Consider the following 26,410-nt stretch of genomic DNA (forward strand, 5'->3'; position numbering starts at 1 on the left):
TATAATGCATGGACAGCAGGAGGAGCTGTAGGGAAGGAAAGTGTGTGAGAAGGGAGAGAGGAGATCCTTCTTAGTAGGACATGGAGTTGGTTGGTTGTTGGAAACATAGTGTCTTGATGCTGTTGAGACATTATGATCAGGGCCAAGTGCTGATCTCTTTACTATCCTCTGACCTTTGCATGCTGTGGCTGGTGGTGTTACATCATACAATACTTAACAAAGAGTCCCAGGGGTCTGTTGTTGTTCTGTTATAGTATGGTGCTACATCTACACTGGTAAAATATGATATATTACAGTAGAGTATACAGGTGCATCTCATATCATTAATTAATTGTCTTGGAAAAGCTCATCTCTTTCCTTAATTTATTTCAAAAAGTGAAAGTTTCATATATTCAAGATGCATTAGATTACATATTTCAGGCAAAAATCCAGCATCTCAAAATATTGGAATATTCCAAATAGCCAATCAAAAACAGGATTTATTTATACAGAAATGCCGACCTTTTGAAAAGTATGTTCATTCATCCACTCAATACTTATTTACCAATATTTACCAGCCTGTGACACTGCTAAGGAAGGAACCTGGAAGCCCAGGTTGCTTTGATAGCAGCCTTCAGCTCGTCTGTATTGTTGGGTCTGGTGTGTCTCATCTTCCTCTTGACAATGTCAGGCCAGTTGTCTGGCCAATCAAGCACAGTAATACCGTTGTCAGCAAACCAGTTACTAGTGATGATTTGGGGCACCATGTCATCTGCTGCTGTTGGTCCACTGTGATATCAAGTCCAAAGTCAACACAGCCGTCTACCTGGAGATTTTAGAGCACTTCATGCTTCTGTCTGCTGACAAGCTTTATGGAGATGCTGCTTTACTTTTCTAGCTAGACTTGACAATATATTGGTTCAATGATTTATTTTCAGATATTCTTTTTCTGATTTCTGAGTTTGCGCCCCAGCCCCCTCTAACTGCCAAACAGTCTGCCTGGGACCTCAACTGAAGACTTAAGAGCCCTTTAGATGATGTTCCATGACCTTACAAGGAGAAGTTGCTGTTGCTAAATCCAGGCCTGTTTCTTGTAGTTAGAAGAAGGAAATAACATGCTAAAGGGATGTATTGCTGGCCCAATATATTACTGTCATTACGCTTCTTATTTGTCAAGTCAATTAATTATCATTAAGAATCATTAATAGAGCAGAATATCTTGAACCAACCAATACATTATTTATAAACTCATATGCACTTAAATTTAGAGACTTAGTGGAGTTCAAAACAATGCAAATAATGTATAAAGTCAAAAACAGGATAGTTCCAGACTGTATCCAGAAGTTGTTTCAGATTAGACAGAGCAAGTATGAACTAAGGGGAATGTGCATGTTTACCAAGATAAATATAAGAACAAACGTAAAACAAAGGTGTATATCAGTAAAAGGAGTAAACATGTGGAATGTCTTGGATGAAGAAATTAAAATGTGTAACACGGTGCAAAGATTAAAAAAAATACTGAAAAAGAAGATGCTTAACAAATATAAAAGTGAGGCATGAATGGCACTGTGAATATGTATTGTGGATTTATTTTGTCTTGTCATAACTTTACATGTATCATGTATAACATATACAGGAATTAATTATATATTAAAGTTATATTTACAATAACTATCATATATATATGGATTGTATAAATATATATAGATAGATATATTGATTGTATATGTAAATATAGATATATTGATTGTATATAGATATAGATATATGCATTGTATAAATATATAAAATATAAAAAATCAGTCTATCAAGTTGTATATGTGTGAATTGTGAATATCAAATATAGTATCGCCAATTTTATAGATAGATTGTATAGAGATTATAAGGAATACAAGAAGCTAATATAATATATCATTTTTTGAACTATGGAAAAGGGGTAGGATTAAATAAGTGTACACTTCTTCCTACTCCTTTTCAGGCATATCATATCAATATATGTCATTTGTTTTCTATTTGTGAAAGATTTAAACATACTTTTTGTTTATTGTATTTTCATGCTTTTCATTTTGTTTTTGTATTGTTTTGATATGTCTGAAATAAATTCAATTAAATTTTATGTTTTTCACAAATTTGTTACGGTGTGGCAGACAGGCAGGCAAGCAGGACCCAAATGCAGAACGTTTCCAGTAAAGGTAATTTATTGTCCAAAAAATGCAACTCCCAAAAGGCAAAAAAGGCAGCCAGGCAAAAAGGCAGAGAACACAGGTAACAAGTAACAAGTAACACGGAACAAGACACACTGACACGACAAACCATAATGCACAGACAAGGAACAAAGGAATGACCAGGGGTATATATACTAGACACAACGAGACACAGGTGTAACACATTAGGGGAGGGAGCAGCAATCAAACAAGAGGGAAGCTTGACAGGACATGGGGAGGAACAAGACAGACGTACCAAAATAAAACAGGAAACACAGGGAACCACCAAAACAAGACAAGACAAAGACAGAACATGACAAAATTGGCCTTAAATGGTTTTACAATCTCTATATCATGTGACACACTGTATTATGCCTCGTTTCCACCGAGTAGAGCGGGTCGGGTCGGAGCGGCTCAGAGTGGGACAGCTCACTTTTAAGAATCTCTGTGTTGTTTCCACCGCCGACCCTACCCTTACTGGTAGGGCGGGGTTTATGACCTTACCCTTACTGGTGGGGCGGGGTTTATGACCCTACCCTTACTGGTAGGGCGGGGTTTATGACCCTACCCTTACTGGTAGGGCGGGGTTTATGACCCTACCCTTACTGGTAGGGCGGGGTTTAGGCTGGACTGTGACAGCCGCCGCCAGAATATGGGTCAAACTATCGTGCTGTAGAACAACTGTGGTCAAGCCAGCGGTCTCTCGGTTTTGCCTGGTCAAACCAGCCGCTTCTTTATTTATTCCCCCCGTGTTGTTGTGAGCACAGAGACGGCTCGGTGCAACTGATAGAGACAGTGAGCGAACAGCGCTGGCTGCGGCAGCTACGTGACATCGTAGCAGTGGGACACAGTGTAACCAACTGATTAATTTAATGACGAGGAAAAACACCACACAATAAACAGTGCTGTGCTCACATTTTCGCCAAAACACAAGACTCTCTTCACTCTTTCCGAGGTGACTACACACGACGGAAATTATTCTTTCGGCCAATAAACGGACGTCATGTGTAGCTCCGCCTTTTCGGCACCCTCTCAGGCGGCTGGTACCCCAACGGAGGAGTACCGAAATTAGGAGCGGCTCAGAGCGGTTAGGTGCGCTTAAACCGTACCCTACCCAACTTTTGGCTAATGAAAAGCCAAACTACCCGGACCGAACCGCTCCAACCCGCTCTACTCGGTGGAAACGAGGCACTAGACCCTTGGTACACATTGTTCTTGTGCTCATGTTTTCATGGAACATACCCAGATAAAGAGCAGTATGAATCCTGGTGAGTAGGATGGGTCATTCCTTCTGTGTCCTTTAAAGGTGGGGTAAGCCATTCTTCAGGATGTTTGTTGACAAATCACTTTTTGTCCAAAATCGGTGAATAACTCCTTAAAATCTGGCTGTGTATTACAGTAACACCAGCTTTTTTCTCTCAGCTTACTCGCAGTACGTACAGGCAGCAGATTGTGAGGAGATATTCACTGAGTTACCCTTACCTTTAATCAATACTGCAGGAAAGATTCCAGCTGTTTTGAGTGTGTACTTTTCATCTGTCCTCCCCTGCCCTCCCTCACGTCTTCACAGGGTGGCTGTGCATCATTAAGTGAAGGCTGAAGTGGCTTTAATTAAAGAGCTTGGTGGTGGTGACCTCACTCTGCTGTGGCCAGGATGGGGAGCCAGGCACACACAGCTCTTGTTTTTCCATTGCGTAAACTCAAAAAAGCAGATGGTACTAAAAGCCAGGGGACTTCTCTCTCTGTGTGTGTGTGTGTGTGTGTGTGTGTGTGTGTGTGTGTGTGTGTGTGTGTGTGTGTGTGTGTGTGTGTGTGTGTGTGTGTGTGTGTGTGTGTGTGTGTGTGTGTGTGTGTGTGTGTGTGTGTGTGTGTGTGTGTGTGTGTGTGTGTGTGTGTGTGTGTGTGTGTGTGTGTGTGTGTGTGTGTGTGCGTGTGTGCATTCATGGTTTTTGGTTGATCCTAAACACTGGGAACTTCAAACAGGGTCTCTTGGGACAAACTGAAGTAAAGCATCAGGCTATGACAAGCAGGCTTCATTCAAACTCCAACCATTCCATCACACTCATGGCTCAGTTCATTGGTCCAAAACTAAATATTTGAACAATTACATAACGTTACTTCAAAATATAATCCCCTTTTGAAAAATTAGGAAAATGAGAATGAAGACATGCTTATGGCAACACGTTTGCTGCTCTCTCCCTCTCTCTGTCCCTGTCTCTCTCCCTCTCTCTGTCTCTCTCATGTGTGTCTCTCTCTCTCCTCTCTCACTCTCAATCTCCCTCTCTCCCTCTCGTTCTATCTCCCTCTCTCTCTGTCTCTGTCTCTCTCTCTCTCTCTCTCTCTCTCTCTCTCTCTCTCTCTCTCTCTCTCAAATTCAAATTCAAATGGGCTTTATTGGCATGAAAGTTTAAAATAAAAAAACAATGTTGCCAAAGCAAAGTATCAAGATACAATAAGTCCAATAAATCAGACAAACACATATGAACATTATATACATTCTGAACATTATATTACTTATACTGTGTGTGTGTGTGTGTGTGTGTGTGTGTGTGTGTGTGTGTGTGTGTGTGTGTGTGTGTGTGTGTGTGTGTGTGTGTGTGTGTGTGTGTGTGTGTGTGTGTGTGTGTGTGTGTGTGTGTGTGTGTGTGTGTGTGTGTGTGTGTGTGTGTGTGTGTGTGTGTGTGTGTGCGTGTGTGTGTGTGTGTGTGTGTGTGTGTGCGTGTGTGTGTGTACTGGGCAGCAAGATGTGCCCGGCCTCCTTCTCCGAGGAGTATTTTTAATTTGGAGAGGTCGTTCAGCTCTTTGAAATCTGGTACTAAAGAGCTGAACCTGTTCAAATACAATTGTCTTGTGTCATTTAATTTTGTACATTGTAGGAGAAAGTGCATCTCTGTCTCAACCTCACCTGTCGAACAGTGACCACATTTTCTGCTTTCTTTTGGTTGCCATGATTTTTTGTGACTTCCTGTTTCAATTGCCAGTTTGTGGTCACTGAGCCTGTACTTGGTTAGGATCTGTCTCTGCTTTCTATCTCTGACATTAGAGAGATATTCTGCTAATTCATCATTTCTTTTAAGGGCGAGATAACATTCCAATCTACTTTGGCTTTTAGTTGTTTCTTCCCAATGGTCCAGATAGGTTTCTTTACATTGTGCTATAATTTGCTTTACTCTGATTACTGTTTGGAGAGCAGTGTTGTTGTGAGGTTGGTCAGAGTGTGTCTGAGAGGGGGCAGTTAGCCTCAGTACCAACTGACATAGGGGACTCTTTTCTGGGCTCAGCTCTTGGGTTTGGAGGGCTTTGGAGTGGAGGGTGTCTCTGGGGCTGGATTTCAGGTGGTTAAAAAAGTTGAGCGTTCTCTTTTTAATGTTTGAATCTCTTTCTCTCTCTCTCCCTCTCTCTCTCTCTCTCTCTCTCTCTCCCTCTCTCTGTCTCTATGTCTCACTCTCTCTGTCCCTCTATGTGTCTCTCTCTCTTTCTCCTGCTTGGATCCTTGTTCAGCCTGTTAGCTCCAGATGTTTTCATTAGCAGCAGACAGCAGTAACACACTTCAAACCTCCTCCATCCATCAGGAGACAAAGGCTGTGGTCATCAGGGAAACAGGAAGAACATATTTATTTAATGAGGAATGTCTGCTTGGCATCAACTTTTCTTTCATGAGAAGATAAGTGTGTGTTTGGCCTTGGCCTGGTTTGTGTTCTGATGAAGAAAAATGGAAAATATAAAGGGTTGGGAGAATGTGAAAAGATGTCTGCTTTTTAACCGTGATGTTAGTGAGCTCACTACATCTACATAAGAAGTTCAAGAGAAACCACGTTGGTCAATGTCAGAGTCCTCACACTAATATTGATGTTAACTTTGAATCTAAATAATTGACACAATTGAAAGCATGATAAACAGGACGAGGCAAGCCCCAAGAACAGATATAGGGGAGAACGGGGTAATCTGAGCCACTTTTTACATTTGCTCCCTTCTAAACTAGCTAAAATTATTCATCACTCAAATGTACACATTTCCCATTAATTCAGGATGTTTCCTAGAAATGGGCATTAGAAGAATTTTTTCAAGACAAAGGGCAGTGAAAATAGGATTGTTTTAAAAAAAGTTGTCATGTGGCTCACTTTACCCCAGCTGTGGGGTAAACTGATCCACTTACTTTTTCCACTCTGAAACTACCATAACAATACATATTGTGACAGTAAGAATCCTGAAAGCTAGCCACACATTCCAGAACTAATGTCGGACTAGTAAAAGAATGATGGGGTTTGGTCAATTAAGCAAAGGAAATTTTCTTAACACTTGAAAGTAACTCTGAACAAAATCAAATACAACATATTATAATTCAAAAGGTTTTAATAAGATTCAAATGAAAGATAGAACCAGTTAGATTAGAACACAGTCTGGGGGTCAGAACACAGGACCCTTAGAGCCAGCTAGTGTCTGGGGGTCAAATCATAGGAAAATCAGAACCAGTGAGAACAGCCTGGGACTCAGAACACAGGAGAAGACCCAACTGGATTATAACATCAGCCTGTCATACTCTACAACTAGGCCTACTCTACATTCCAGCCCTGAAGGTTACAGGGAAAGATGAGAAGGTGCTCTTTCCGTGTGATTGCCCCAGGCCGTCTTCCTGGTGTATTTCCTTGGCATGATGGCTTTTCCACAATGTGTATGACATTACAATAAAACACGTCATGTAATAATACATAAAAACATGTTTAAGACTAAACTTAACTTGTGCGTCATGGTGGGGGAAACTGAGACAGTGGCTCACTTTCCCCCACAGCATTTGGCTCACTTTCCCCCACCACCACAATTTGAGAAAAAACTACCTCTCTTAGCATTTCAGGCTAATCTTCAGTTATCAGCATCACATGGTTTCATATGTTGGTAGTTCATCAACACGTATGATAGAAGTTTTTCTACGTGAATACATTTGCTTTGGCACAACAGTTGATTAAGTTGACAGCAAGAAAATTTACTTTTACATGCAAAATACCTATTTTGGTGAAAAAAACATGCTTACCACAGCACCATGAGGTCCTCTCTTTCAGGGCCATGGGGAAATGAGAGGGGCTTGAAAACATATATCGCACATGACCACAAATGTTTTCTGTTGCCTAGATACAGGGGGTGGCTCACATTACCCGATGCCTCAGATTCCCCCGTTCTCCCCTACAGCCTGTAGACACAGACTGGCACTAAAGGATACCTTTGTCTTCATAAATAGCCCTGGACCCGGATGGACGTTTGTAAGATAATAACAGTTAAAAGTCAGAAAATAATAGTTGTCTGCCTGTGGCACTTTAAGCACACACACACACACACACACACACACACACACACACACACACACACACACACACACACACACACACTGTGGATTTATCAAAATTTGGGGCAGCAGGAGTGTGTGTGTGGGGGGGGGGGTCATGCTGATGCCACCTGTGTTGTTCATTTAATAGTGTTATTGTTGTACATTTGTATAGCACTTTAAATATCTGTACATATCAAATGTTAAATTCTCCTCGGTCCATACATTTTTATTAGAATTTAATTAATTTTTTCTTTTTTTCTTTGTTTCATATTTGCACCATTACTTTGTTTCTTCCTTTTTGCTTTAATAATGTGTGTTCTCATAGTTTATCAATAGCTTTGGGTATTTCTACATATGTTTTTCCATGCCAATTATGCCCTATTCAATTTAATTTAATTGAAAAACTGCATCATTCAACACCCGTCTAAAACAGCTTGATTGTAACATAATAATGTGATACATTGTAACAATGTTGTACTCTATAATGTCTCCTAGCTTTCTGTAAAGCACTTTCTCCATCAAGCTTGAATCCATTTCCTTTTCCTCTCGCTGCAGGTTTCTTCCTGGAGTTCCAGGAGCCAGTCAACAACATGACCCACTTCCAGGGCCAGACGGCCACGCTGCACTGCAGGGTGACGGGGAACCCCCGGCCCAACATCCGCTGGCTGAAGAACGATGCTCCCCTGGCCCAGGAGCAGGGCCGCATCACCATCCGCAAGACCGAGGCCGGATCCAAGCTCCGCATCCAGGACTTAGACACCACCGACACAGGCTACTACCAGTGTGTCGCCTCCAACTCACTCAAGGTCATCTCTGCCACAGGTGTCCTCTATGTCAAACTAGGTGAGGTTCACTTTTGACATTCATACATTGAAATGGTTATTTAGGCTATTTGGACTATAGAGAATGCTATGTGTAATATATACAGAGTACAAATATAAAATGCTTTTTTTTCAATGATTTCTTGTTTTTTGATCAGTTTACACAAAGCTTCAATGAAATTAGTAACGAAAGCAAAGAGCTTGCATTTGCCTTTGACCTTAAACTTGTATTTGCACTGTAAAAGGTGCATGGTCTATCATATCTTTAGTAGTTCATTAAGTGACCATGTAGAGTCATAAAGCAAAATAAGTGAGTCTTTGCTAGGATTTCTTTGCTTATTAACACAGTTTTAATGTTATCTTTTCTTTTTATTTACAGGACAAATGCCCACACACAGCCCAGATGAACCGTAAGCAAACACCTTCTATACAGTAGTATGTTTGTCAAATGGTGTGTGTACATACTGTATGTCCCAAAGAAATGGAACTGTTTGTAGCATCTTTGACAGACAACAGCATACATGGTCAGCTGGACAGTTTTAAGCCAATCTTGCCCTAAAGAATACTCAAGCTACTTACTGAAGTGTAACCCAGTCTTCTGCTGTCCATCTATATAGTTAAGAAAACTCATATTTTTCTCACATATATATTATTATTGAGATATAAACTAATATGTTTTTGCAAAGTAGAGCTGAATAACGTGCTTCTATGAATAAAGGCACAACAAAAAGATAATCAGAACAAAACTGAGGCATTTAACTTCAACTATTTGGGAAACGTGGACAGGCATAAACACAAGTGATGTTTACCCTGTTCCCCTTCAATGCAAAAACCTTGTTAAAAAACTGGTTAGCTGCACCTCGGCGCGCGCGTGCGTGCGTGCCTCAATCATTCACTGTCCCTCAGGTTGTGGCATGTTAATACATACTGGGCAGCAAGATGTGCCCGGTCTCCTTCTCCGAGGAGTATTTTTAATTTGGAGAGGTCGTTCAGCTCTTTGAAATCTGGTACTAAAGAGCTGAACCTGTTCAAATACAATTGTCTTGTGTCATTTAATTTTGTACAATGTAGGAGAAAGTGCATCTCTGTCTCAACCTCACCTGTCGAACAGTGACCACATTTTCTGTTTTCTTCCTGTTTCAATTGCCAGTTTGTGGTCACTGAGCCTGTACTTGGTTAGGATCTGTCTCTGCTTTCTATCTCTGACAGTAGAGAGATATTCTGCTAATTCATCATTTCTTTTAAGGGTGAGATAACATTCCAATCTACTTTGGCTTTTAGTTGTTTCTTCCCAATGGTCCAGATAGGTTTCTTTTCATTGTGCTATAATTTGCTTTACTCTGATTACTGTTTGGAGAGCAGTGTTGTTGTGAGGCTGGTCAGAGTGTGTCTGAGAGGGGGCAGCTAGCCTCAGTACCAACTGACATAGGGGACTCTTTTCTGGGCTCAGCTCTTGGGTTTGGAGGGCTTTGGAGTGGAGGGTGTCTCTGGGGCAGGATTTCAGGTGGTTAAAAAAGTTGAGCGTTCTCTTTTGAATGTTAATTATAAGTGGGTATCTGCCTAATTCTGCTCTACATGCATTTGTTGGTGTGTTTCTGTGTACATGTAAAATGTATCTGCAGAATTCTGCATGTAGAGATTCTGTTGGATGTTTGTCCCAGCGGGTATAGCTCTGATGACTGAGTGGACCCCATACTTCACTACCGTACAGCGCAATGGGCTGGATGACACGTTCAAATATTTTAAGCCAGATTTTTATTGGAATTTGGAAATTATAAAATGTACTCTTAAATGCAAATAGAGCTCTTTGAGCTTTTTCTTTTCGTGCTTTCACTGCCATGTTGAAACTCCCTGATGCTGTTATGGTTATACCAAGGTAGGTATAACTCATACTGTGTTCAATTACATGATTATTAATGGTAAATTGATGTTTGTTCTCATGACACCTGGGGCGTTTTTGAAAGATCATGACATTGGTTTTCTTCATGTTTACTGCCATGGCCCAGTTCTGACAGTACTGTTCTACTACGTCTAACTGTTGCTGTAGTCCTTGTTCAGTAGGAGACAGTAGAACAAGGTCATCAGCGTAAAACAAGGACTTCACCTCTCTATCTAGGAGGGAGAGGCCAGGAGCAGCACATTGATCTAACTCAACAGCCAGTTCATTTATATATATATTAAATAAAGTTGGACTTAGATTGCAACCCTGCCGAACGCCTCTTCTCTGGGGGAAGAATTCTGTTTGTTTATCTCCAATTTTGACAGCACACATGTTTTCCAAATACATGGATTTTACCAGATCAGAGCCCTTCATGCCAAATAGAATCAAAAGCTTTCTTAAAATCAATGAAGTAAGAGAATATTTTTAAATTTTTCGTTTGTTGTACGTGTTTGTTAATTAAAGTGTGAAGCGTATATACATGGTCAGTGGTGCGGTGTTTTGGGAGGAAGCCAATCTGACTTTTACTTAGTATTGACTGTTCCTCAAGGAAATCTATTATTCTTTTATTAATAATACTACAGAATAGTTTCCCTAGACAGCTGCTAACACAGATGCCACGGTAGTTATTAGGGTTATTAGGTTATCTGATTTGTCCCCACTCTTATGAATGGGGGAAATGAACCCTTTGCACCAGATGTTGGGAAAACATCCTGCCCGTAATATTACATTGAACAAATGCAACACTGCACCCTGCATCTCTGGGGTGCTGCTTTTGAGCATTTTGTTTTTAATGCTGTCTGGACCACGAGCTTTCCTTGGCTTCAGACATTGTGTCTGTGTTGTTAATTCATCCAAAGTAATATCAAAATCAAGGGGGTTTTGATTGTTTTAATGGTTTCTTCTAATATTTGGAGTTTTTCTTTTATAATACATTGATCCGAATTAATTTGATTGATTGGTATGTCTTTGTACAGATTTTCAAAATGTGATCTCCAGATGTCACCGTTTTGGATTGGTAATGTCTGCTGTTGCTTTGGGTTGAACTTGTTCCACATATCCCAGAATTGATTTTGGTCAATGGCATTCTCAATATCTTGAAGTTTCATGTGGGTATAATTTTGTTTTTTGATCCTAATTGTATATTTATATTTATTTAAAATGTCATTGTATCTAATGTGCAAGGCTGGGTTGTTTGGTTGGCGATGTTTCTCATTTGCTATTTTTCTCAGCTAATTTCTGATTGTTTTGCACTCTTGATCAAACCATTTGTCAGTATTTTGCCTTTCAACAGGTCTCCGTTTTTGCTTTATGAGGTCAGCCCTAATAGCTTCCTTATGAAATATCATATTGATATCGTCAATGGCCTTGTTTACACCATCTCTGGAAGGGATATACTGGTTTTGATTATACACTCAACAAAAATATAAACGCAACACTTTTGTTTTTGCTCCCATTTTTCATGAGATGGACTTAAAGATCTAAAATTCATTCCAGATACACAATTGTACCATTTCTCTCAAACATTGTTCACAAATCTGTCTAAATGTGTGATAGTGAGCACTTGCACACATTTGCTGAGATAATCCATCCCACCTCACAGGTGTGCCACATCAAGATGCTGATCTGACATCATGATTAGTGCACAGGTGTGCCTTAGACTGTCCACAATAAAAGGCCACTCTGAAATGTGCATTTGGTAACACTTTATAATAACTATCCGTTGTAACTCGTTAATAGATCATTAGTAAACTCTTAATTAATGATTATTAATGATTTGTTAAGTGTTTGTTAGCAGTTTGTTAAGGATTTATAACAATGGTAGATAGTTAATAGCTTAATAATTGAATCAGTTCATCTGGGAGGTAATCCGAGATTAACTGATCACGTCACGTTCAAGTCCATGGCATGCACAGTGTGTATTGAGTGTATTTAAAAATATTTGAAAATGGGGCTGCCCTCAGTTGCCCATGCACTGTGTATAGTCTATAGCCTATTTCAGCCTCGTCGGTATCTCGGATTACCTCCATGAACTGATTCAATTATTAAGCTATTAACTATCTACCATTGTTATAAATCCTTAACAAACTGCTAACAAACACTTAACAAATCATTAATAATCATTAATTAAGAGTTTACTAATGATCTATTAACGAGTTACAACGGATAGTTATTATAAAGTGTTACCGTGCATTTTTTTGCTTTATTGGGGGTCTGGGGACTCAGAACCAGTCAGTATCTGGTGTGACCACCATTTGCCTCATGCAGTGCAACACATCTTCTTCGCATAGAGTTTATCAGATTGTCAATTGTGGCCTGTGGAATGTTGGTCCACTCCTCTTCAATGGCTGTGCGGAGTTGCTGGAGACGGCTTATGGTGGAGAAATGAACATTCAATGCACGAGCAACAGATCTGGTTGACATTCCTGCTGTCAGCATGCCAATTGCACGCTCCCTCAATGCTTGTGGCATCTGTGGCATTTTGCTGTGAGACAAAACTGCACATTTCATGGTGGCCTTTTATTGTGGACAGTCTAAGGCACACCTGTGCACTAATCATGATGTCAGATCAGCATCTTGATGTGGCACACCTGTGAGGTGGGATGGATTATCTCAGCAAAGCAGAAGTGCTCACTATCACACATTTAGACAGATTTGTGAACAATGTTTGAGAGAAATGGTACAATTGTGTATCTGGAATGAATTTTAGATCTTTAAGTCCATCTCATGAAAAATGGGAGCAAAAACAAAAGTGTTGCGTTTATATTTTTGTTGAGTGTATATTGCTATGTAATTCATCAGATCAGGAGAGTTCAAAACTTTGATGAATTTGTCTCCACTGTCTGGGGCCCATCTGTAATTACAATTTCATTCAAACAGCTTACTGGTTTCTATTTTTGTGTCGCTAATTTGACCTGACAATTTAAGGAACACATTAATTTGATTGTGGTCTGAAAGGGGGGATTGCTGTCTGACAGTGAATGCACTGATAGTTGAGGGGTCCATGTCAGTGATTGCATAGTCTACTACACTAGACCCAAGAGCTGAGGAGTATGTGAACCTCCCTAAAGAGTCCCCTCTGAACCTGCCATTAACTATGTACAGGCCTAAGGCCCGACAGAGATGCACTATCTCCCTGCCACTTGGATTTAATAGTGGGTCAAGGTTATTCCGACAGGGGATCGTTGGTGTGGTAAACAGGGGGGCCTGACCAAACACATGGCTGTTGCCCTGTGAGTCTATGGTATCAGCTTCGATTCCTGTACGTCCATTCAGATCTCCAGTGAGAAGAACATTTCCCTGGGCCTGGAAATATGCAATTTCTAAATTTAGTGTGTCAAAAATGTCCTCTTCAAAATAGGGAGCATCTACTGGGGGTATGTAGATTGCACATAGGTATAGATCCCTATCAGAAATACCTAGGGTTTGATCTAACCTCAACCAAATGTGTGATTTACCCCGTTTCACTGATGAGATCTGATGACAAAGATCTCCTTTATACCACACCAAGATCCCCCCCCGATGTTCTGCCCTTCGTACGTTTTTTAGTTTGAGGGAGGGCACCATGACTTCATTATACCCTGGGGGACAGTGAGTGAGTGAATCATCTTGACACCATGTTTCTGTCAATACAATGACATCAACGTCTTTGATCGATTTCATGAATTCAGGGTTTCCACTCTTCAGCTCAAAGGTTGAGGAGTGGAGACCCTGTGTGTTCCAACAGCTTATATGAAATGAACGCATCAAAAAGAAAACAATCAAAATGAACCTGTATAGTGAGACAAATATTTAAAAAAACCTTCTACTATCTATATATTTATATTAATAATAATTTGATATTAATTCTTTGGAAATGTATGTACTATTTTCAATAATATAATATTACTATCGTATGACTACTACTATTGCTATTATAACTATTATTACTAACTAACTAAAATATTTCCATGTTGTTTTTTAACTTTTTAACAATGGGAAAGTGTATCTTAGCTGGACAGAAGCCGGGTGCACAGGGTGTGCAGCATCTCCCTGATGTCTCTCAGCTCACAGGTAGCAGGTGAAGGGATGTGACAGCAGGCTGGGCTACAGCTGCAGCATAGCTCTGCTGCTGTGGGTGGGGAGGGGGACTTGCTGCTCCATAGCTCTGCTGCCGATGCTGTCAAAGGGGTTGCTGTGCTGGGACTGAGGAGTGGGAAAGTGGCCTCAGCTGGTTCTGTTTGGCAGTGGTGAGGTGGTGGGCGTGTGGGGGGTGTGGGGTCCGGGCTGAGCTGGTGTGTCTCCTCACAGCAGGGGGGATGAACCGGGGCTGGTGATGTGGGGGAGGAGGTCTGTGGTGGTCTCTGATGCTTCTGGTAGAAGAGAGGGTGGGAGGACTGCGTCTTCGCAAGATATTCACCTTCTCTCTGTGAAGATGGAGTCCATCATAGAGGTCCCAGGTGCCGATAGTTGGGTGGAGGGCCAGGTGGACGTTGGGTAAGATGGCACAACCTCTTCTGATCTCCATATTGATGTCGTGGATGACGTGAGGAGGGGTGTCTGTCCTAGGCAGCAGGGTGGAGATCTCGATGCGGGTGTCAGGGAATTCCTTAGTGGCCTGCTCTCTCTCTCTGTCTCTCTCTCTGTCTCGCTTCTCTCTGTCTCTCTTTCCCTCTTCTCTCTCTCTCTTCTCTCTGTATTTCTCTCTCTGTCTCTTCTCTCTGTGGCTCTCTCTCTCTCTCTCTCTATCTCTCTCTCTCTGTCTCTTGTGGTAGTGAGTCACCAGGATTGGGGTTGAGAATAGATTGCTCTTCCAGCAGTAACACAGTGTGGTTTGGACAGGCCTGCTCTGAAGTGGAAAGAATGCTGATTCATGTCCTGAGTCAGTCCCAGTGTGTTTACCAGCCACACTCTGACTCGTCTCATGTCTTTCATAGGGCTGGTACAGAAGGGGGGTGTTCACTTTGGCATATGGGGACGCTTCAAAGACTGGTTTGTGTATTTGAGCATGTGCATTTATATTTTGCAGTATATCTAAAATTAAATGTAACAGAATGAGCGGGTCAACATGGTTGATGAACCCAGCTCGAGGCTGCAGTGAGGTGAACACAGAGAGAGAGAGAGAGAGAGAGAGAGAGAGACAGAGAGACAGAGAGACAGAGAGAGAGAGCTTTCTTTGATAGTTTATCTTTTTACAGAGATCATTATTCTACTGACTTTATTATAGAATGACTATAGCAGCCGACCTGCTGTTCACGAGGGCCTGCCGTGTCAGAGACTCACCAGCTCGGTGAGGTGTGTAACTTGTGACACCGTCACATTAAATCACTGTGTCATTCTGAATGTATTCTAAAGGAAAGAGATGTAGTAGGCATTGTTGTATTAGATGCTGATGTATAATGTACATGCAGATGTAGGCTGCTGTTCTTTGTAATAGTATGATCACCGGAGGTGAACCCGCAGCACGGCTTAAACACAACCTGAATGGAAAGTGAAACCATAAGCGTGATCTGTCTGGTGGAGCAGTTATTATTAATAACTGAAGGCTATTGTTACTAAACACAGAAATGAGTGCTTTGATCCTAGACTTGTGTTCTCTCCAAAAAGCAGAGCTGAGCTGAGCGAGGTGAGGAATACCCGTGTACTGCAGGGTCAACTGACCTGATGTAAATGCAGAGTGTAACCCTTCACAACGGACAAAAAGCCGGATGAACGCGGGCGTAGGTGGATTTCTTGGCCAGTGGGACAGGGGTATTTGTCACCATACCATATGAGGCCACATGTGTTCTATGTAGCAGTAGATTTATGAAGTAGTTTATCACAATGATAAGAGCACATCATTTGTCCTTCGGTCCTTTGGTTTAGTTGTAAGCCTCTTGTGACTTGATGGTTCAGAGCTTCGAAAAAGTGAAAATCATATTTGGTCACATGTTGCTCTATAACATAGTGCCACCTTCAGACCTAGGTATTAAAGGGGACTGGCAGAGCTGAGAGCATTGTTCCACATAAAGGATTTAGATTGTATGTAATGAACACTACAGCCTGTAGGGGCTGCTCTAGACATCAGAGAATGAAACAAGTCGCTCAAGTAGTTCAAACATGGAGAAGGGTTAACTATTTAAAACAATAAAATAGTGATAACAGCTGGCCAGAGCTTCAACTCTTCAGTTATATAGGCTACACACACAGGCGATGTTTACACTGTGAAGAGTTCCATTCCAAAGGGAGATATTCAACGTGCTAAGAACTGTAACCTGAATATCATTTAAAGAAATAAGATGTCATTTTGGAAATGCATTGGGGTCCAAAAGTCTCAGACCGTATTGGGAATCTGTCTGGGTCTAGAAAAGAAACGTGAAACTTTTGGGTGGTTAAGATGATCTAGAGTGGTCCCAGAGTTTTGGATCCAACTGAACGTTTGCTTAGTTTCTGAGAGTGAGATTAATAACAGTCTCATGTCTGTATTCCAGCAGCATGTTGGCTTAGTTTAACAAGACTGGAAACGCTGAAAACAGCTAGCCTAGCCTAGCCTAGCTCTTTCCATGGGAACCAGTCACTTCCTGGAGTCCTCATCAGGAAATAGTCTGACACACAACCCACTGTAAAGTCCTACAAAGACCTATCAATCATAGTTTCATGTTGATCTGTAAACAGCCGCTAAGGGAATAAAAAAAAATTTGCAATAAAAAATAAATAAAAAATCAAACTATTCCTTCAAATAAAAGACATAATTGGAAGTTGATTTACTAACCTCTTTAGGCTATGGCTAGTGACTGAACCTTTTGGGAATACATTCTTAATATGGACACAGAGCACAAACATGATGTACAAAGACACCAACCTCATGCACATTCAGAAGAAGGGGAGACCTGAGCATTTGCTGTGGTGCGGTGGATCACAGGTCAGACAGCAGTGAGAAGGAGCATGCTGAACCCTCAGCACTGGTCTGCTGTCACAGACACTTCATGTACTGAGGTCAGTTTGACATTATTTAACCCTGGCTGTGAACCCACATTTCACAACAAGTTTCTCCTACTGAAAAACTCTTTCCAGTTTGTTGCCTCCTGTCTCTCTGTGTGTATAGGCCTAAAGCACTGAGCAGTGTTTTGGTCTGATACAGGCATGGATCTGCTGCTACTGAGCTGCCTGGATGATGTGTCTGGGATGTGTTCAGTCTGATGCCTGCTAACCTGTCATTTGATTTCTAAGACAACATTGAAGGCAGATATCCCAATTGAAAACATTCCTAGAATAATTCCCTTCCTTCCACTTTCCCTTCCAGACCTGTTTGGAGAGGAAACCAATGGACCACAACCTGATACTTTGAATAAATACAGTACAACATGGGCTCCTTCATTTATTAGCATGGAGTGCTATGCAATACCATCCAACAATACACTGCTGGGTGAAATCAAATGCACCAATAGACACACTCTGTATCGTTAGCATCCAAATTCAAGTGCTGCTAGTAAAAATATAATCATGACGAGAGTAGCGACAACATGGTTCAGTGCCTGTATTTCCTCCCACACTTCACACTCATTGAAATTACATGAGCAGTGTGTACATCTGATTGTAGGCAAGCAAAGTGTGTAAGTGTGTGTGTGTGTGTGTGTGTGTGTGTGTGTGTGTGTGTGTGTGTGTGTGTGTGTGTGTCGCCGTCGGAGAGTCTGGAGGGGGCGGGGACACAAATCTGTTTGGTGTGTGCCGTGAAATCGGTTTTCGTAGATGTCGTCGGGCTTCTTTTGAGCCGATTGAACACGTGAACATGTTCAATCGGCGGCGGGCAGTCTTTCAGTTGGAGCAATTTGATTGGTGGAGGGCTAGCGAATCAGTGAAGCCCGTAAGTGAGGCGGGTAGCACAAACAGCTAACAACAGCTAGCCATTGTTTTAATGTGTTTGTTTGTTTCGTTCAGCGAGTACTCACATGCATCAACCCTTGTTGACTGCTCGACACTCTCTGCTAAAAATGGTGCTCTTTACACTGCCTTCCAAATTGTTATGCAAATTATATTTTTCTCATATTTTCCTAAATAGTCGATGCAATTGACAGTCAGTATAATTTTCAAGTCATCAACCGTTAAAGTATGATTCAAATTTTATTGAACAATCCTCCAAATGATAACGGTATTTATTTCAAAAATAATAAACTCAAAATGCACCGTTCCAAATTATTATGCACAACAGAGTTTCAAAACATTTTATAGGTTGTAAATAAATAAAAATGGTCATTTGTTGAATTTGCAGAATGTGAAGGTCAGATTTAGTGAAATCAAAAGCTATTTCAATCAAAAACATCTTAACAGGCCAAGTTACATGTTAACATAGGACCCCTTCTTTGATATCACCTTCACAATTCTTGCATCCATTGAACTTGTGAGTTTTTGGAGAGTTTCTGCTTGAATATCTTTGCAGGATGCCAGAATAGCCTCCCATAGCTGCTGTTTTGATGTGAACTGCCTCCCAACCTCATAGATGTTTTGCTTGAGGATGCTCCAAAGGTTCTCAATAGGGTTGAGGTCAGGGGAAGATGGGGGCTACACCATGAGTTTCTCTCCTTTTATGCCCATATCAGCCAATGACACAGAGGTATTCTTTGCAGCATGAGATGGTGCATTGTCATTCATGAAGATGATTTTACTACGGAAGGCACGGTTCTTCTTTTTGTACCACGGAAGAAAGTGGTTGGTCAGAAACTCTACATACTTTGCCGAGGTCATTTTCACACCGTCAGGGACCCTAAAGGGGCCTACCAGCTCTCTCCCCATGATTCCGGCCCAAAACATGAATCTACCACCTCCTGTCTGACGTTGCAGCCTTTTTGGGACATTGTGGCCATTCACCAACCATCCACTACTCCAGTGCTTCTCAATTATTTTCTGTCATGCCCCCCCTAGGGGACAGAAATATTTTCGCGCCCCCCCCCTAAATTGAAATACTATTGAGAACCTGCCAATATTTATTTATTTATCTGTACAAAACCACTGTATGAGTTTCTGGCACGAGCATTCTGCATACAATCACCTTATTATCAAATTAGATGACAAAAATGAGCTGAGATAACTTCTGCAGCAAAGTTCAGTTTATTAGCTCAATTTGTAACATTTAAACAAGACTGCTCAGTCTGTGTGAATCTCAGGACAGAGAAACAAGAGCAAATGATTCACTGAGGTTTGCATTTCATTCAAAACATTTTTAAACTGTAAACATAGTTAAGGTGGTGTTTTTTATTATTATAGGCCAATAGGCCTTCTGTGACGCGATAACCAATAATTCATTAATGTTATTATTAGTCTACTTGCTTGATTTCTTTTTAAATAACCTACAGAGACACTTGGAGACACGTGGACATTTATTTACTGCAAATCGCGGCCTTTCGCGCGGATATGACCATACACAAGCACACATAGCGCTTGCTAGCACTTAAAAAAAAAAAAAAAAAAAAAAAAAAAATGTTGTCAGTTGGAAATCAAGGCAGCCCGCGCCCCACCATTTGAGAAGCACTGCACTACTCCATCCATCCGACCATCCAGGGTTGCACGGCACTCATCAGTAAACAAGACTGTTTGAAGATGAGTCTTCCTGTATTCCTGAGCCCACTGCAACTGTTTCAGCTTGTGATCATTGTTTAGGGGTGACCGAATAATAGGTTTAGGCTCAACTGCAAACTTCTGGATCCTACACCTTGAGGTTTGCGGGACTCCAGAGGCACCAGAAGCTTCAAATACCTGTCTGCTGCTTTGTGATGGCATTTTAGCAGCTGCTCTCCTATTCCGATGAATTTGCCTGGCAGAAACCTTCCTCATATTACCTTTATCCGAATGAACCCGTCTGTGCTCTGAATCAGCCACAAATCGCTTCACAGTATGATGATCACACTTAAGTTTCTGTGAAATATCTAATGTTTTCATACCTTGTCCAAGGTATTGCACTATTTGACGCTTTTCGGCAGCAGAGAGATCCTTTTTCTTTCCCATATTGCTTGAAACATGTGGCCTGCTTAATCATGTGGAACATCCTTGTTAAGTAGATTTCCTTTGATTGGGCTTACTTAGCAAACTGATCACAGGTGTCTGAGATTGATTTCAATGATCCAAAGCGCCCTGAGACACGATACCATCAATGAGTTTAAATTAAATACAAAAAATGAAATGTTTATGACACTTAATTCCAATTTGCATAATAATTTGGAACACAGTGTATGGTCCATAAATATAAATACGTATTTCTATCTATGTTTATGGTCTAGAGAGCTTTCCCATCATCCGGCTTCCGTATTTTTTTTGGCCGCAATACAGATTAGGGCCGCCTGCTGTTATGAAGACATTACGTCCCGCGCAAGCGCAGAGCGTACGGAAAGGCAACAGTCGGCTCGGTGTGTTCTTGGCACTTTTTTGGCCGCAACGGGAAGACAGGAGCTGCCTGAATCGGCAGACTCCATTTTCGGGTAGTCGGACCGATGTGTCCTGGCCTTAAAGTCTAGTTCATTTGACCAGTGTGAGTGCGCCATCCGTATTCCAGCACGGTACACTTCCTTGGCCACGGCACACTTGGGAGAGGTGTACTCTGGCCACAATACAGATGCTAATGAGCCGACACGCGCTGAAGCACGCGCATAGACGGCGATCCTGACGTCAATTTATTAGGGATGCACATAGTCGGATAAACTTTTAAACGTCTGCTGCATTAGTAGTCGGCACCAGAATTATAGTCGGTTAGTAATTTATTGTCCATCACTGTGTAGGCCTTTAGGTGTGGTTATTTTGGGCACTCCTGTTTACTGACATACACATGAGTACTTTTAATGGGAAGATACAAATACTTTCTTCAGACCAATTTTTGCAATCAGGAAAGGCACACTCCATGTGTGATACTATCAGCATCCATTTCCCTCTGGACCACCAATCAGACTTGTTCTCTGAGTGCTGTATCGGCCCAACACTTCATATTTAGTGGGATACTATACATATATATACATCCATTTGCCCAGTGATTCAGTTGTAGAACCCGGGTGGTTGAACACAGGTGGTTGTGTTAAGAGATGGATGTTTATCCCATCTATGTCCTAAGATAGTCTATGGTGTTAGATGTTAATGTCCTACTTGATCTCCCTGTAGCCATCCCCTTATTACTGCTTATTAAGCCCTGACCTCTTCAACGCTTAGAGCAGGTGTTATCTATTGCGAAAGGCAAGTGGGTGCTTCCATTCACTATCATTGATGAAATCTGGCTACATCTTCAGTCAAAACTATGAATGTAAACATGACGTTGAGTAGTTACAAAATGTAAAAACAAGTTCACAAAATCCCATTATATTAACCCATATTCATTTTTAATATACATTTGTTTGATAAGAATCCCTCAGAACTGAGACCAAGATTTGTTCAAAGCAGAAGCAGCTTGGACCAAGGCTTGACTACCAATTACCAGCCAATCAAAACCCAGGAAAACTATTTATTTTGCATTCTTTTGCATTCTTTCTCTGCCTATAAAAAGCATTTATGGGGTGCTCTGGTGGTGTAGTGGATAGAGCGCGTACCATATTGGCTGCGGCCTTCGTTGAGGTGGTCGTGGGTTCAAATCTGACCCGTGGACCTTTACTGCAGGTCATCCCCCCTCTCTCTCTCTCTCTCTCTCTCTCTCTCTGTCTCCCCATTTCAACTCTGTACTGTCTAATAAAGCTTGAACATGCCAAAAAAATTATATTTAAAAATAATTTGTAGCTAAAGCTGTAGTTTGTTTTCCTTTGCAGTTCACTTGAGAAAGGTTTCTGCCAGCCGTACAGAGGCATCGCCTGCGCCCGCTTCATCGGCAACCAGAGCATTTATGTTGAGTCACTGCAGATGCAGGGAGAGAGTGAAAACAGAATCACCGGTAAGTCAATCCACTATGACAACAATGGACATATATATTAGACTTTTATAGATAAACAGCTGGGTAACGTTCAAACTAACTAACTAACTTAAGATGTCTGAGATTCAGGGCTCCAGAATCTATCGTGAAATAAAAAGTGTGATCTTGATTCATATATATATGCGATCTTATTTCCAAATGAGGATGATTCTCTGGCTCAAAGTCCACCATGCATTAACATCATGCTGACTCCTAGTCACTCACTCTATTTCTTCTCCCATCGCACAAGTCACCTTATCCACCAACATCGACTGGGTGCTGGCTTTTATTTCTTTAATTATTTATTCTAATGCTGTAACTTGACAGTCTATTTGTTTTATGTTCCCGAGCATTTAAGTGTTGATTTGAGTGACTTTTCTACGTTAGAAGAGAGTGGAATAAACACTCAAATGTGTGTCTTAGAGTGCAATACATTTTTCAGATAAAAAAAAAAAGAAAAATCATATTGAGAATCACAATCTAAATTTTGAAGGAGAAAATTGTGCAGCCCTACTGAGATTCCATAAACATATGGTAAATGGTTGAAGCATGTGTCTCTTTGTGTCCCTCTAAGCTGCCTTCACCATGATAGGCACCTCCACCCACCTCTCAGACCAGTGCTCGCGCTTTGCCATCCCCTCCTTCTGTTACTACGTCTTCCCCCTGTGTGACGAGGCCTCTCGCCGGCCGGCAAGGCGCCAGCTCTGTAGAGACGAGTGTGAGGCCCTGGAGCAGGACCTGTGTCACACAGAGTACACCATCGCTAGATCCAACCCAATGATCCTCATGCAGCTGGAGCTGCCCTCCTGCCACCTCCTGCCCCAGGCCGGCACACCGCAGGCTGCTGCCTGTATGAGGATAGGAGTGCCACCAGAGAAACTGGGTCCATGTAGGTGGAACAACACATACAATCATTCATATAAAAAAAGATTCTGATTAGCAGATACATAGCTGGTGCAGAAAAACAACACACATCTGAAATGTCATCACAGATGTGGCACTTCACCGAGTTTGTTATTTTGACAACTTCAAGGCTTTTCATGAATGATCCCATACTTGCTGTTCAAAGACTAGTTCAACATTTGCCAAGTCTAAAGTAGCATTGTGTCTGTACAGACTGTATAAAACAAAAGAAGAACAAGAGACGCTGGTCAGAAGTGCTTGACAGATGGATACACTGTTGTGGATAGCAAGTCTGGGCTAGCCTTTTCCACCTGCTTCCTGTCTGTATGCTAAGATGGGCTAGCCACATCCTGACTCCAGCCTGCTACTTAATAAAACACATGATATTGATACCAGTCCTTTAATCTCACTCTTTGACAAAAAAAGAAAAGTAATGCATATTTGCACACATTCCATCCAATGTATCTATTCAATATTTAGCTGTGTTACTGTAATCTCCAAAATGTGAAATGTAAAAAAAATAGAACTGGATATGAAAAACATTCGCAAAAGGAGTCCAGTTAGAATGTTCTGACCATGTTTTATAAAGTTGCACACCACAGAGCTACAGTATAACCTGATTCATTTACCTAACCATTTCTGAATATGCATTTTTTTTTGTAAACCCCCCAAAGTCACTTGTATAAGAGTGTATTGCTTTGGAGCATCCATAAACAGTCCCTGTCTTTTATTCCAGATTCCCCCACAGACCACAGCTGCTACAATGGCAGTGGGGCTGACTACAGGGGCACGGTGAGCATCACTAAGTCTGGTCACCACTGCCAGCCCTGGAGCGCCCAGTACCCTCACAGTCACCGGCAGACCCAGGATCACCCCGAGCTGTGGGGAAGCCACAACTACTGCCGCAACCCTGGAGGACAGATGCAGGCTCCCTGGTGCTTCACCCTGGACCCTCAGCTCAGAGTGGACCTGTGTGACGTACACCCCTGTGGTAAGAACAACACACACACACACACACAATAACCAAGCTTCATACTTGGATTGTTGGTGAATTGTTGCTTTTTCATCAAATGTTCTCAGAAATGTTGGTAACACTTTACAATAAGGGTACATTAATTAACTGTTACTTAATGCTTAGTTAATGCTTAATACGCATCAACTAAGCAATAACTAACCGTAAATACCTGCTTAGTTAATGTTTAATAAGCATTAACTGAGTGGTGTGCTTAGTTAATGCTTAACTAAGCATTAGTTAACTAAGCATATTTATTGCTTAACCAAGCATTGACTAACCATTAATAACTAACTAAGCATTAACAGTAACTTCATGCTTGATAAGCATTAACTAACCGTTGACAGCATGTAGGCCTAATAAGCAATAACTAACAGTTAATGTACCCTTATTATAAAGTGTTGCCGAAATGTCATTTTTCAGTCAAACACTGCTTGAATTATGACGTGAACTGTGAAGAGAAATTCACTAACTTGGTGTCAGTGTATGACAGTCCTACATTGTATTTTCGTGGCAGCAATTAAGCCCATTTCAGACATGAAAAAAATGAATCTATTATGTAAAATGTGATGGAAATTGTACATGTCAGTGTGTGATGAGCTTGGGATGTTTCCACATGGGCGATCATTGGGGTTCATTTGATAGTGACATTCTCCTTCAGGTTCTCTGAACTGAAGTATCATATCACACCACTGTGGACACATACTGTATGTTCCCATGAAGCTGGCATGTATGATGATCTTTTGTCAATGTGATGGAAGTTCTGTTAAGGTTGGAGGTCAACTCAGGTAGAAGAATATTTCAGGAGACTTGGATGAATTATGAAGCAATATTTATTACAGACTTGGCCAAGGAGAACCGGACTGTAACTCTCGTGACTTGCACTTCAATTCTCCCAAACTCATGCTTAGAGCTGTGTTTTAACCTCGTGCTATCTCTACCACCTCCCCGGCTCGGGCACCAAGCGTACCAATGTTTTGGTTCAGAGCTGAACACAGTGAACCATAACATTCTGGAGTCTATGGAGATGAGGCTTTATCTATACAACTGACCTAAGTGTCTCCTAACAGGCTCCAAGGCTGACCTAGAGTCTGAGAGACAGACACACAAGATAGGCATATATGGCCTATTAATCTTTCCCATTAATATTACAACTAAAGACCCAAAATTCCCTCACAGTCAACATGTGTGGACCTGCAGAGTTTAGTGTTACAGGTGGGCATGTGTGGTTGACAAATAGAGTTAAAAAAGTACTCATGTGAACAGTAGATGTTGTCATAGTTCAGTCAATTTACTTCATTCATTTAATTGAAAGATTGTGTGAAAGCTCTTTTATTGTCATGATTAGACCACACAGATCATTTCAGACAAGGGGAAGTTGAAGTAAGAGTGCTTTGGTATAGCTGCATGCTGTCTGTAGTGCAGCGATGACAGCTCTGAGTTATCTTTTAGAACATGTCGGCTTTGCAATGTTATGAAGGATGTTCTTTGTGAGCCCTGTTCTACGTGTGTGGACAGTTTGATCCGTATGTTGGGTTTGTCTTGGAGGTTAATGGTACACCTGTTGGAAGGCTCCCCAGTCTTCAGTGTCCCTGTTGGAATGTTAAGGTTCCTGTGTGAGATGGACCACAGGGGTTATCACCAAGCCACTGCTGGAAATGTCCTGAAAAAACTGTGAGATTCAATAGAAACATTTGCCTTTCTCTTGCCAAAGCAAACTGTCCTCTCTCATCCTTCATCTCTGTAAAGAGGGTGCTGAGATCTGTCAAGGCCCTCCTCTGCACTGCCAAACTACTTTAATGGTGGCAGCAGCAGCAGCTGGGTTTCAGTTAAGTAAGTCCAAACAGGCGGTCCACTTAACAGATAAAATGCAGAGTGTTACTGCTTCCAGGAACTTGAGCATAAAGAAGCACAATGCATTAGACGTTAGCATGTACTACTACTAGTATGTTAAATTCATGTCTACCTCTGTTCCGTTACAAATGATTGAGAATTGCAACTTTCAACAATGTCGTTTTGTGTCCTGCTCTAAAAAGCTTTTATCTTTTTGCCAAGGTAACAAAAAAACTATCACATTGTAGAATCAGGAGTGGTGTATGTCTGTTGATACCAAATATAACGTATTCAATGCGTACATTTACATACTTTTCTTATTATTTTCAACAGTATGTGTTGTATGCATGTGTGTGTGTGTGTGTGTGTGTGTGTGTGTGTGTGTGTGTGATTATATATATATATGTTTTCCCAACACTCTACCTGCTGTAGCTCCTCCCTCTGAACGACAGCTACGCGCGTTCATGTGAATTCAGTTACATTGACAGGAGACAAACACCATGTCCGATTCCGAGGTGATTAAACAT

At 41.3% G+C, this 26,410-nt stretch overlaps 1 protein-coding gene across 1 annotated transcript in view; it reads left to right on the forward strand.

Annotated features, from left to right (window-relative positions):
• ror2 (receptor tyrosine kinase-like orphan receptor 2) overlaps positions 1-26,410 on the forward strand; it is a 76,391-nt gene that overhangs the window by 43,301 nt on the left and 6,680 nt on the right. Inside the window, exons 3-7 of the mRNA XM_080046413.1 lie at positions 8,059-8,346; positions 8,704-8,734; positions 21,996-22,117; positions 22,710-23,024; positions 23,775-24,029. Coding sequence (XP_079902539.1) covers positions 8,059-8,346; positions 8,704-8,734; positions 21,996-22,117; positions 22,710-23,024; positions 23,775-24,029 — 1,011 coding nt within the window. The remainder of the gene's footprint in view (positions 1-8,058; positions 8,347-8,703; positions 8,735-21,995; positions 22,118-22,709; positions 23,025-23,774; positions 24,030-26,410) is intronic.

Source organism: Ammodytes marinus (genome assembly GCF_949987685.1).
Source record: "Ammodytes marinus genome assembly, chromosome: 18".
NCBI lineage: Eukaryota > Metazoa > Chordata > Actinopteri > Uranoscopiformes > Ammodytidae > Ammodytes > Ammodytes marinus.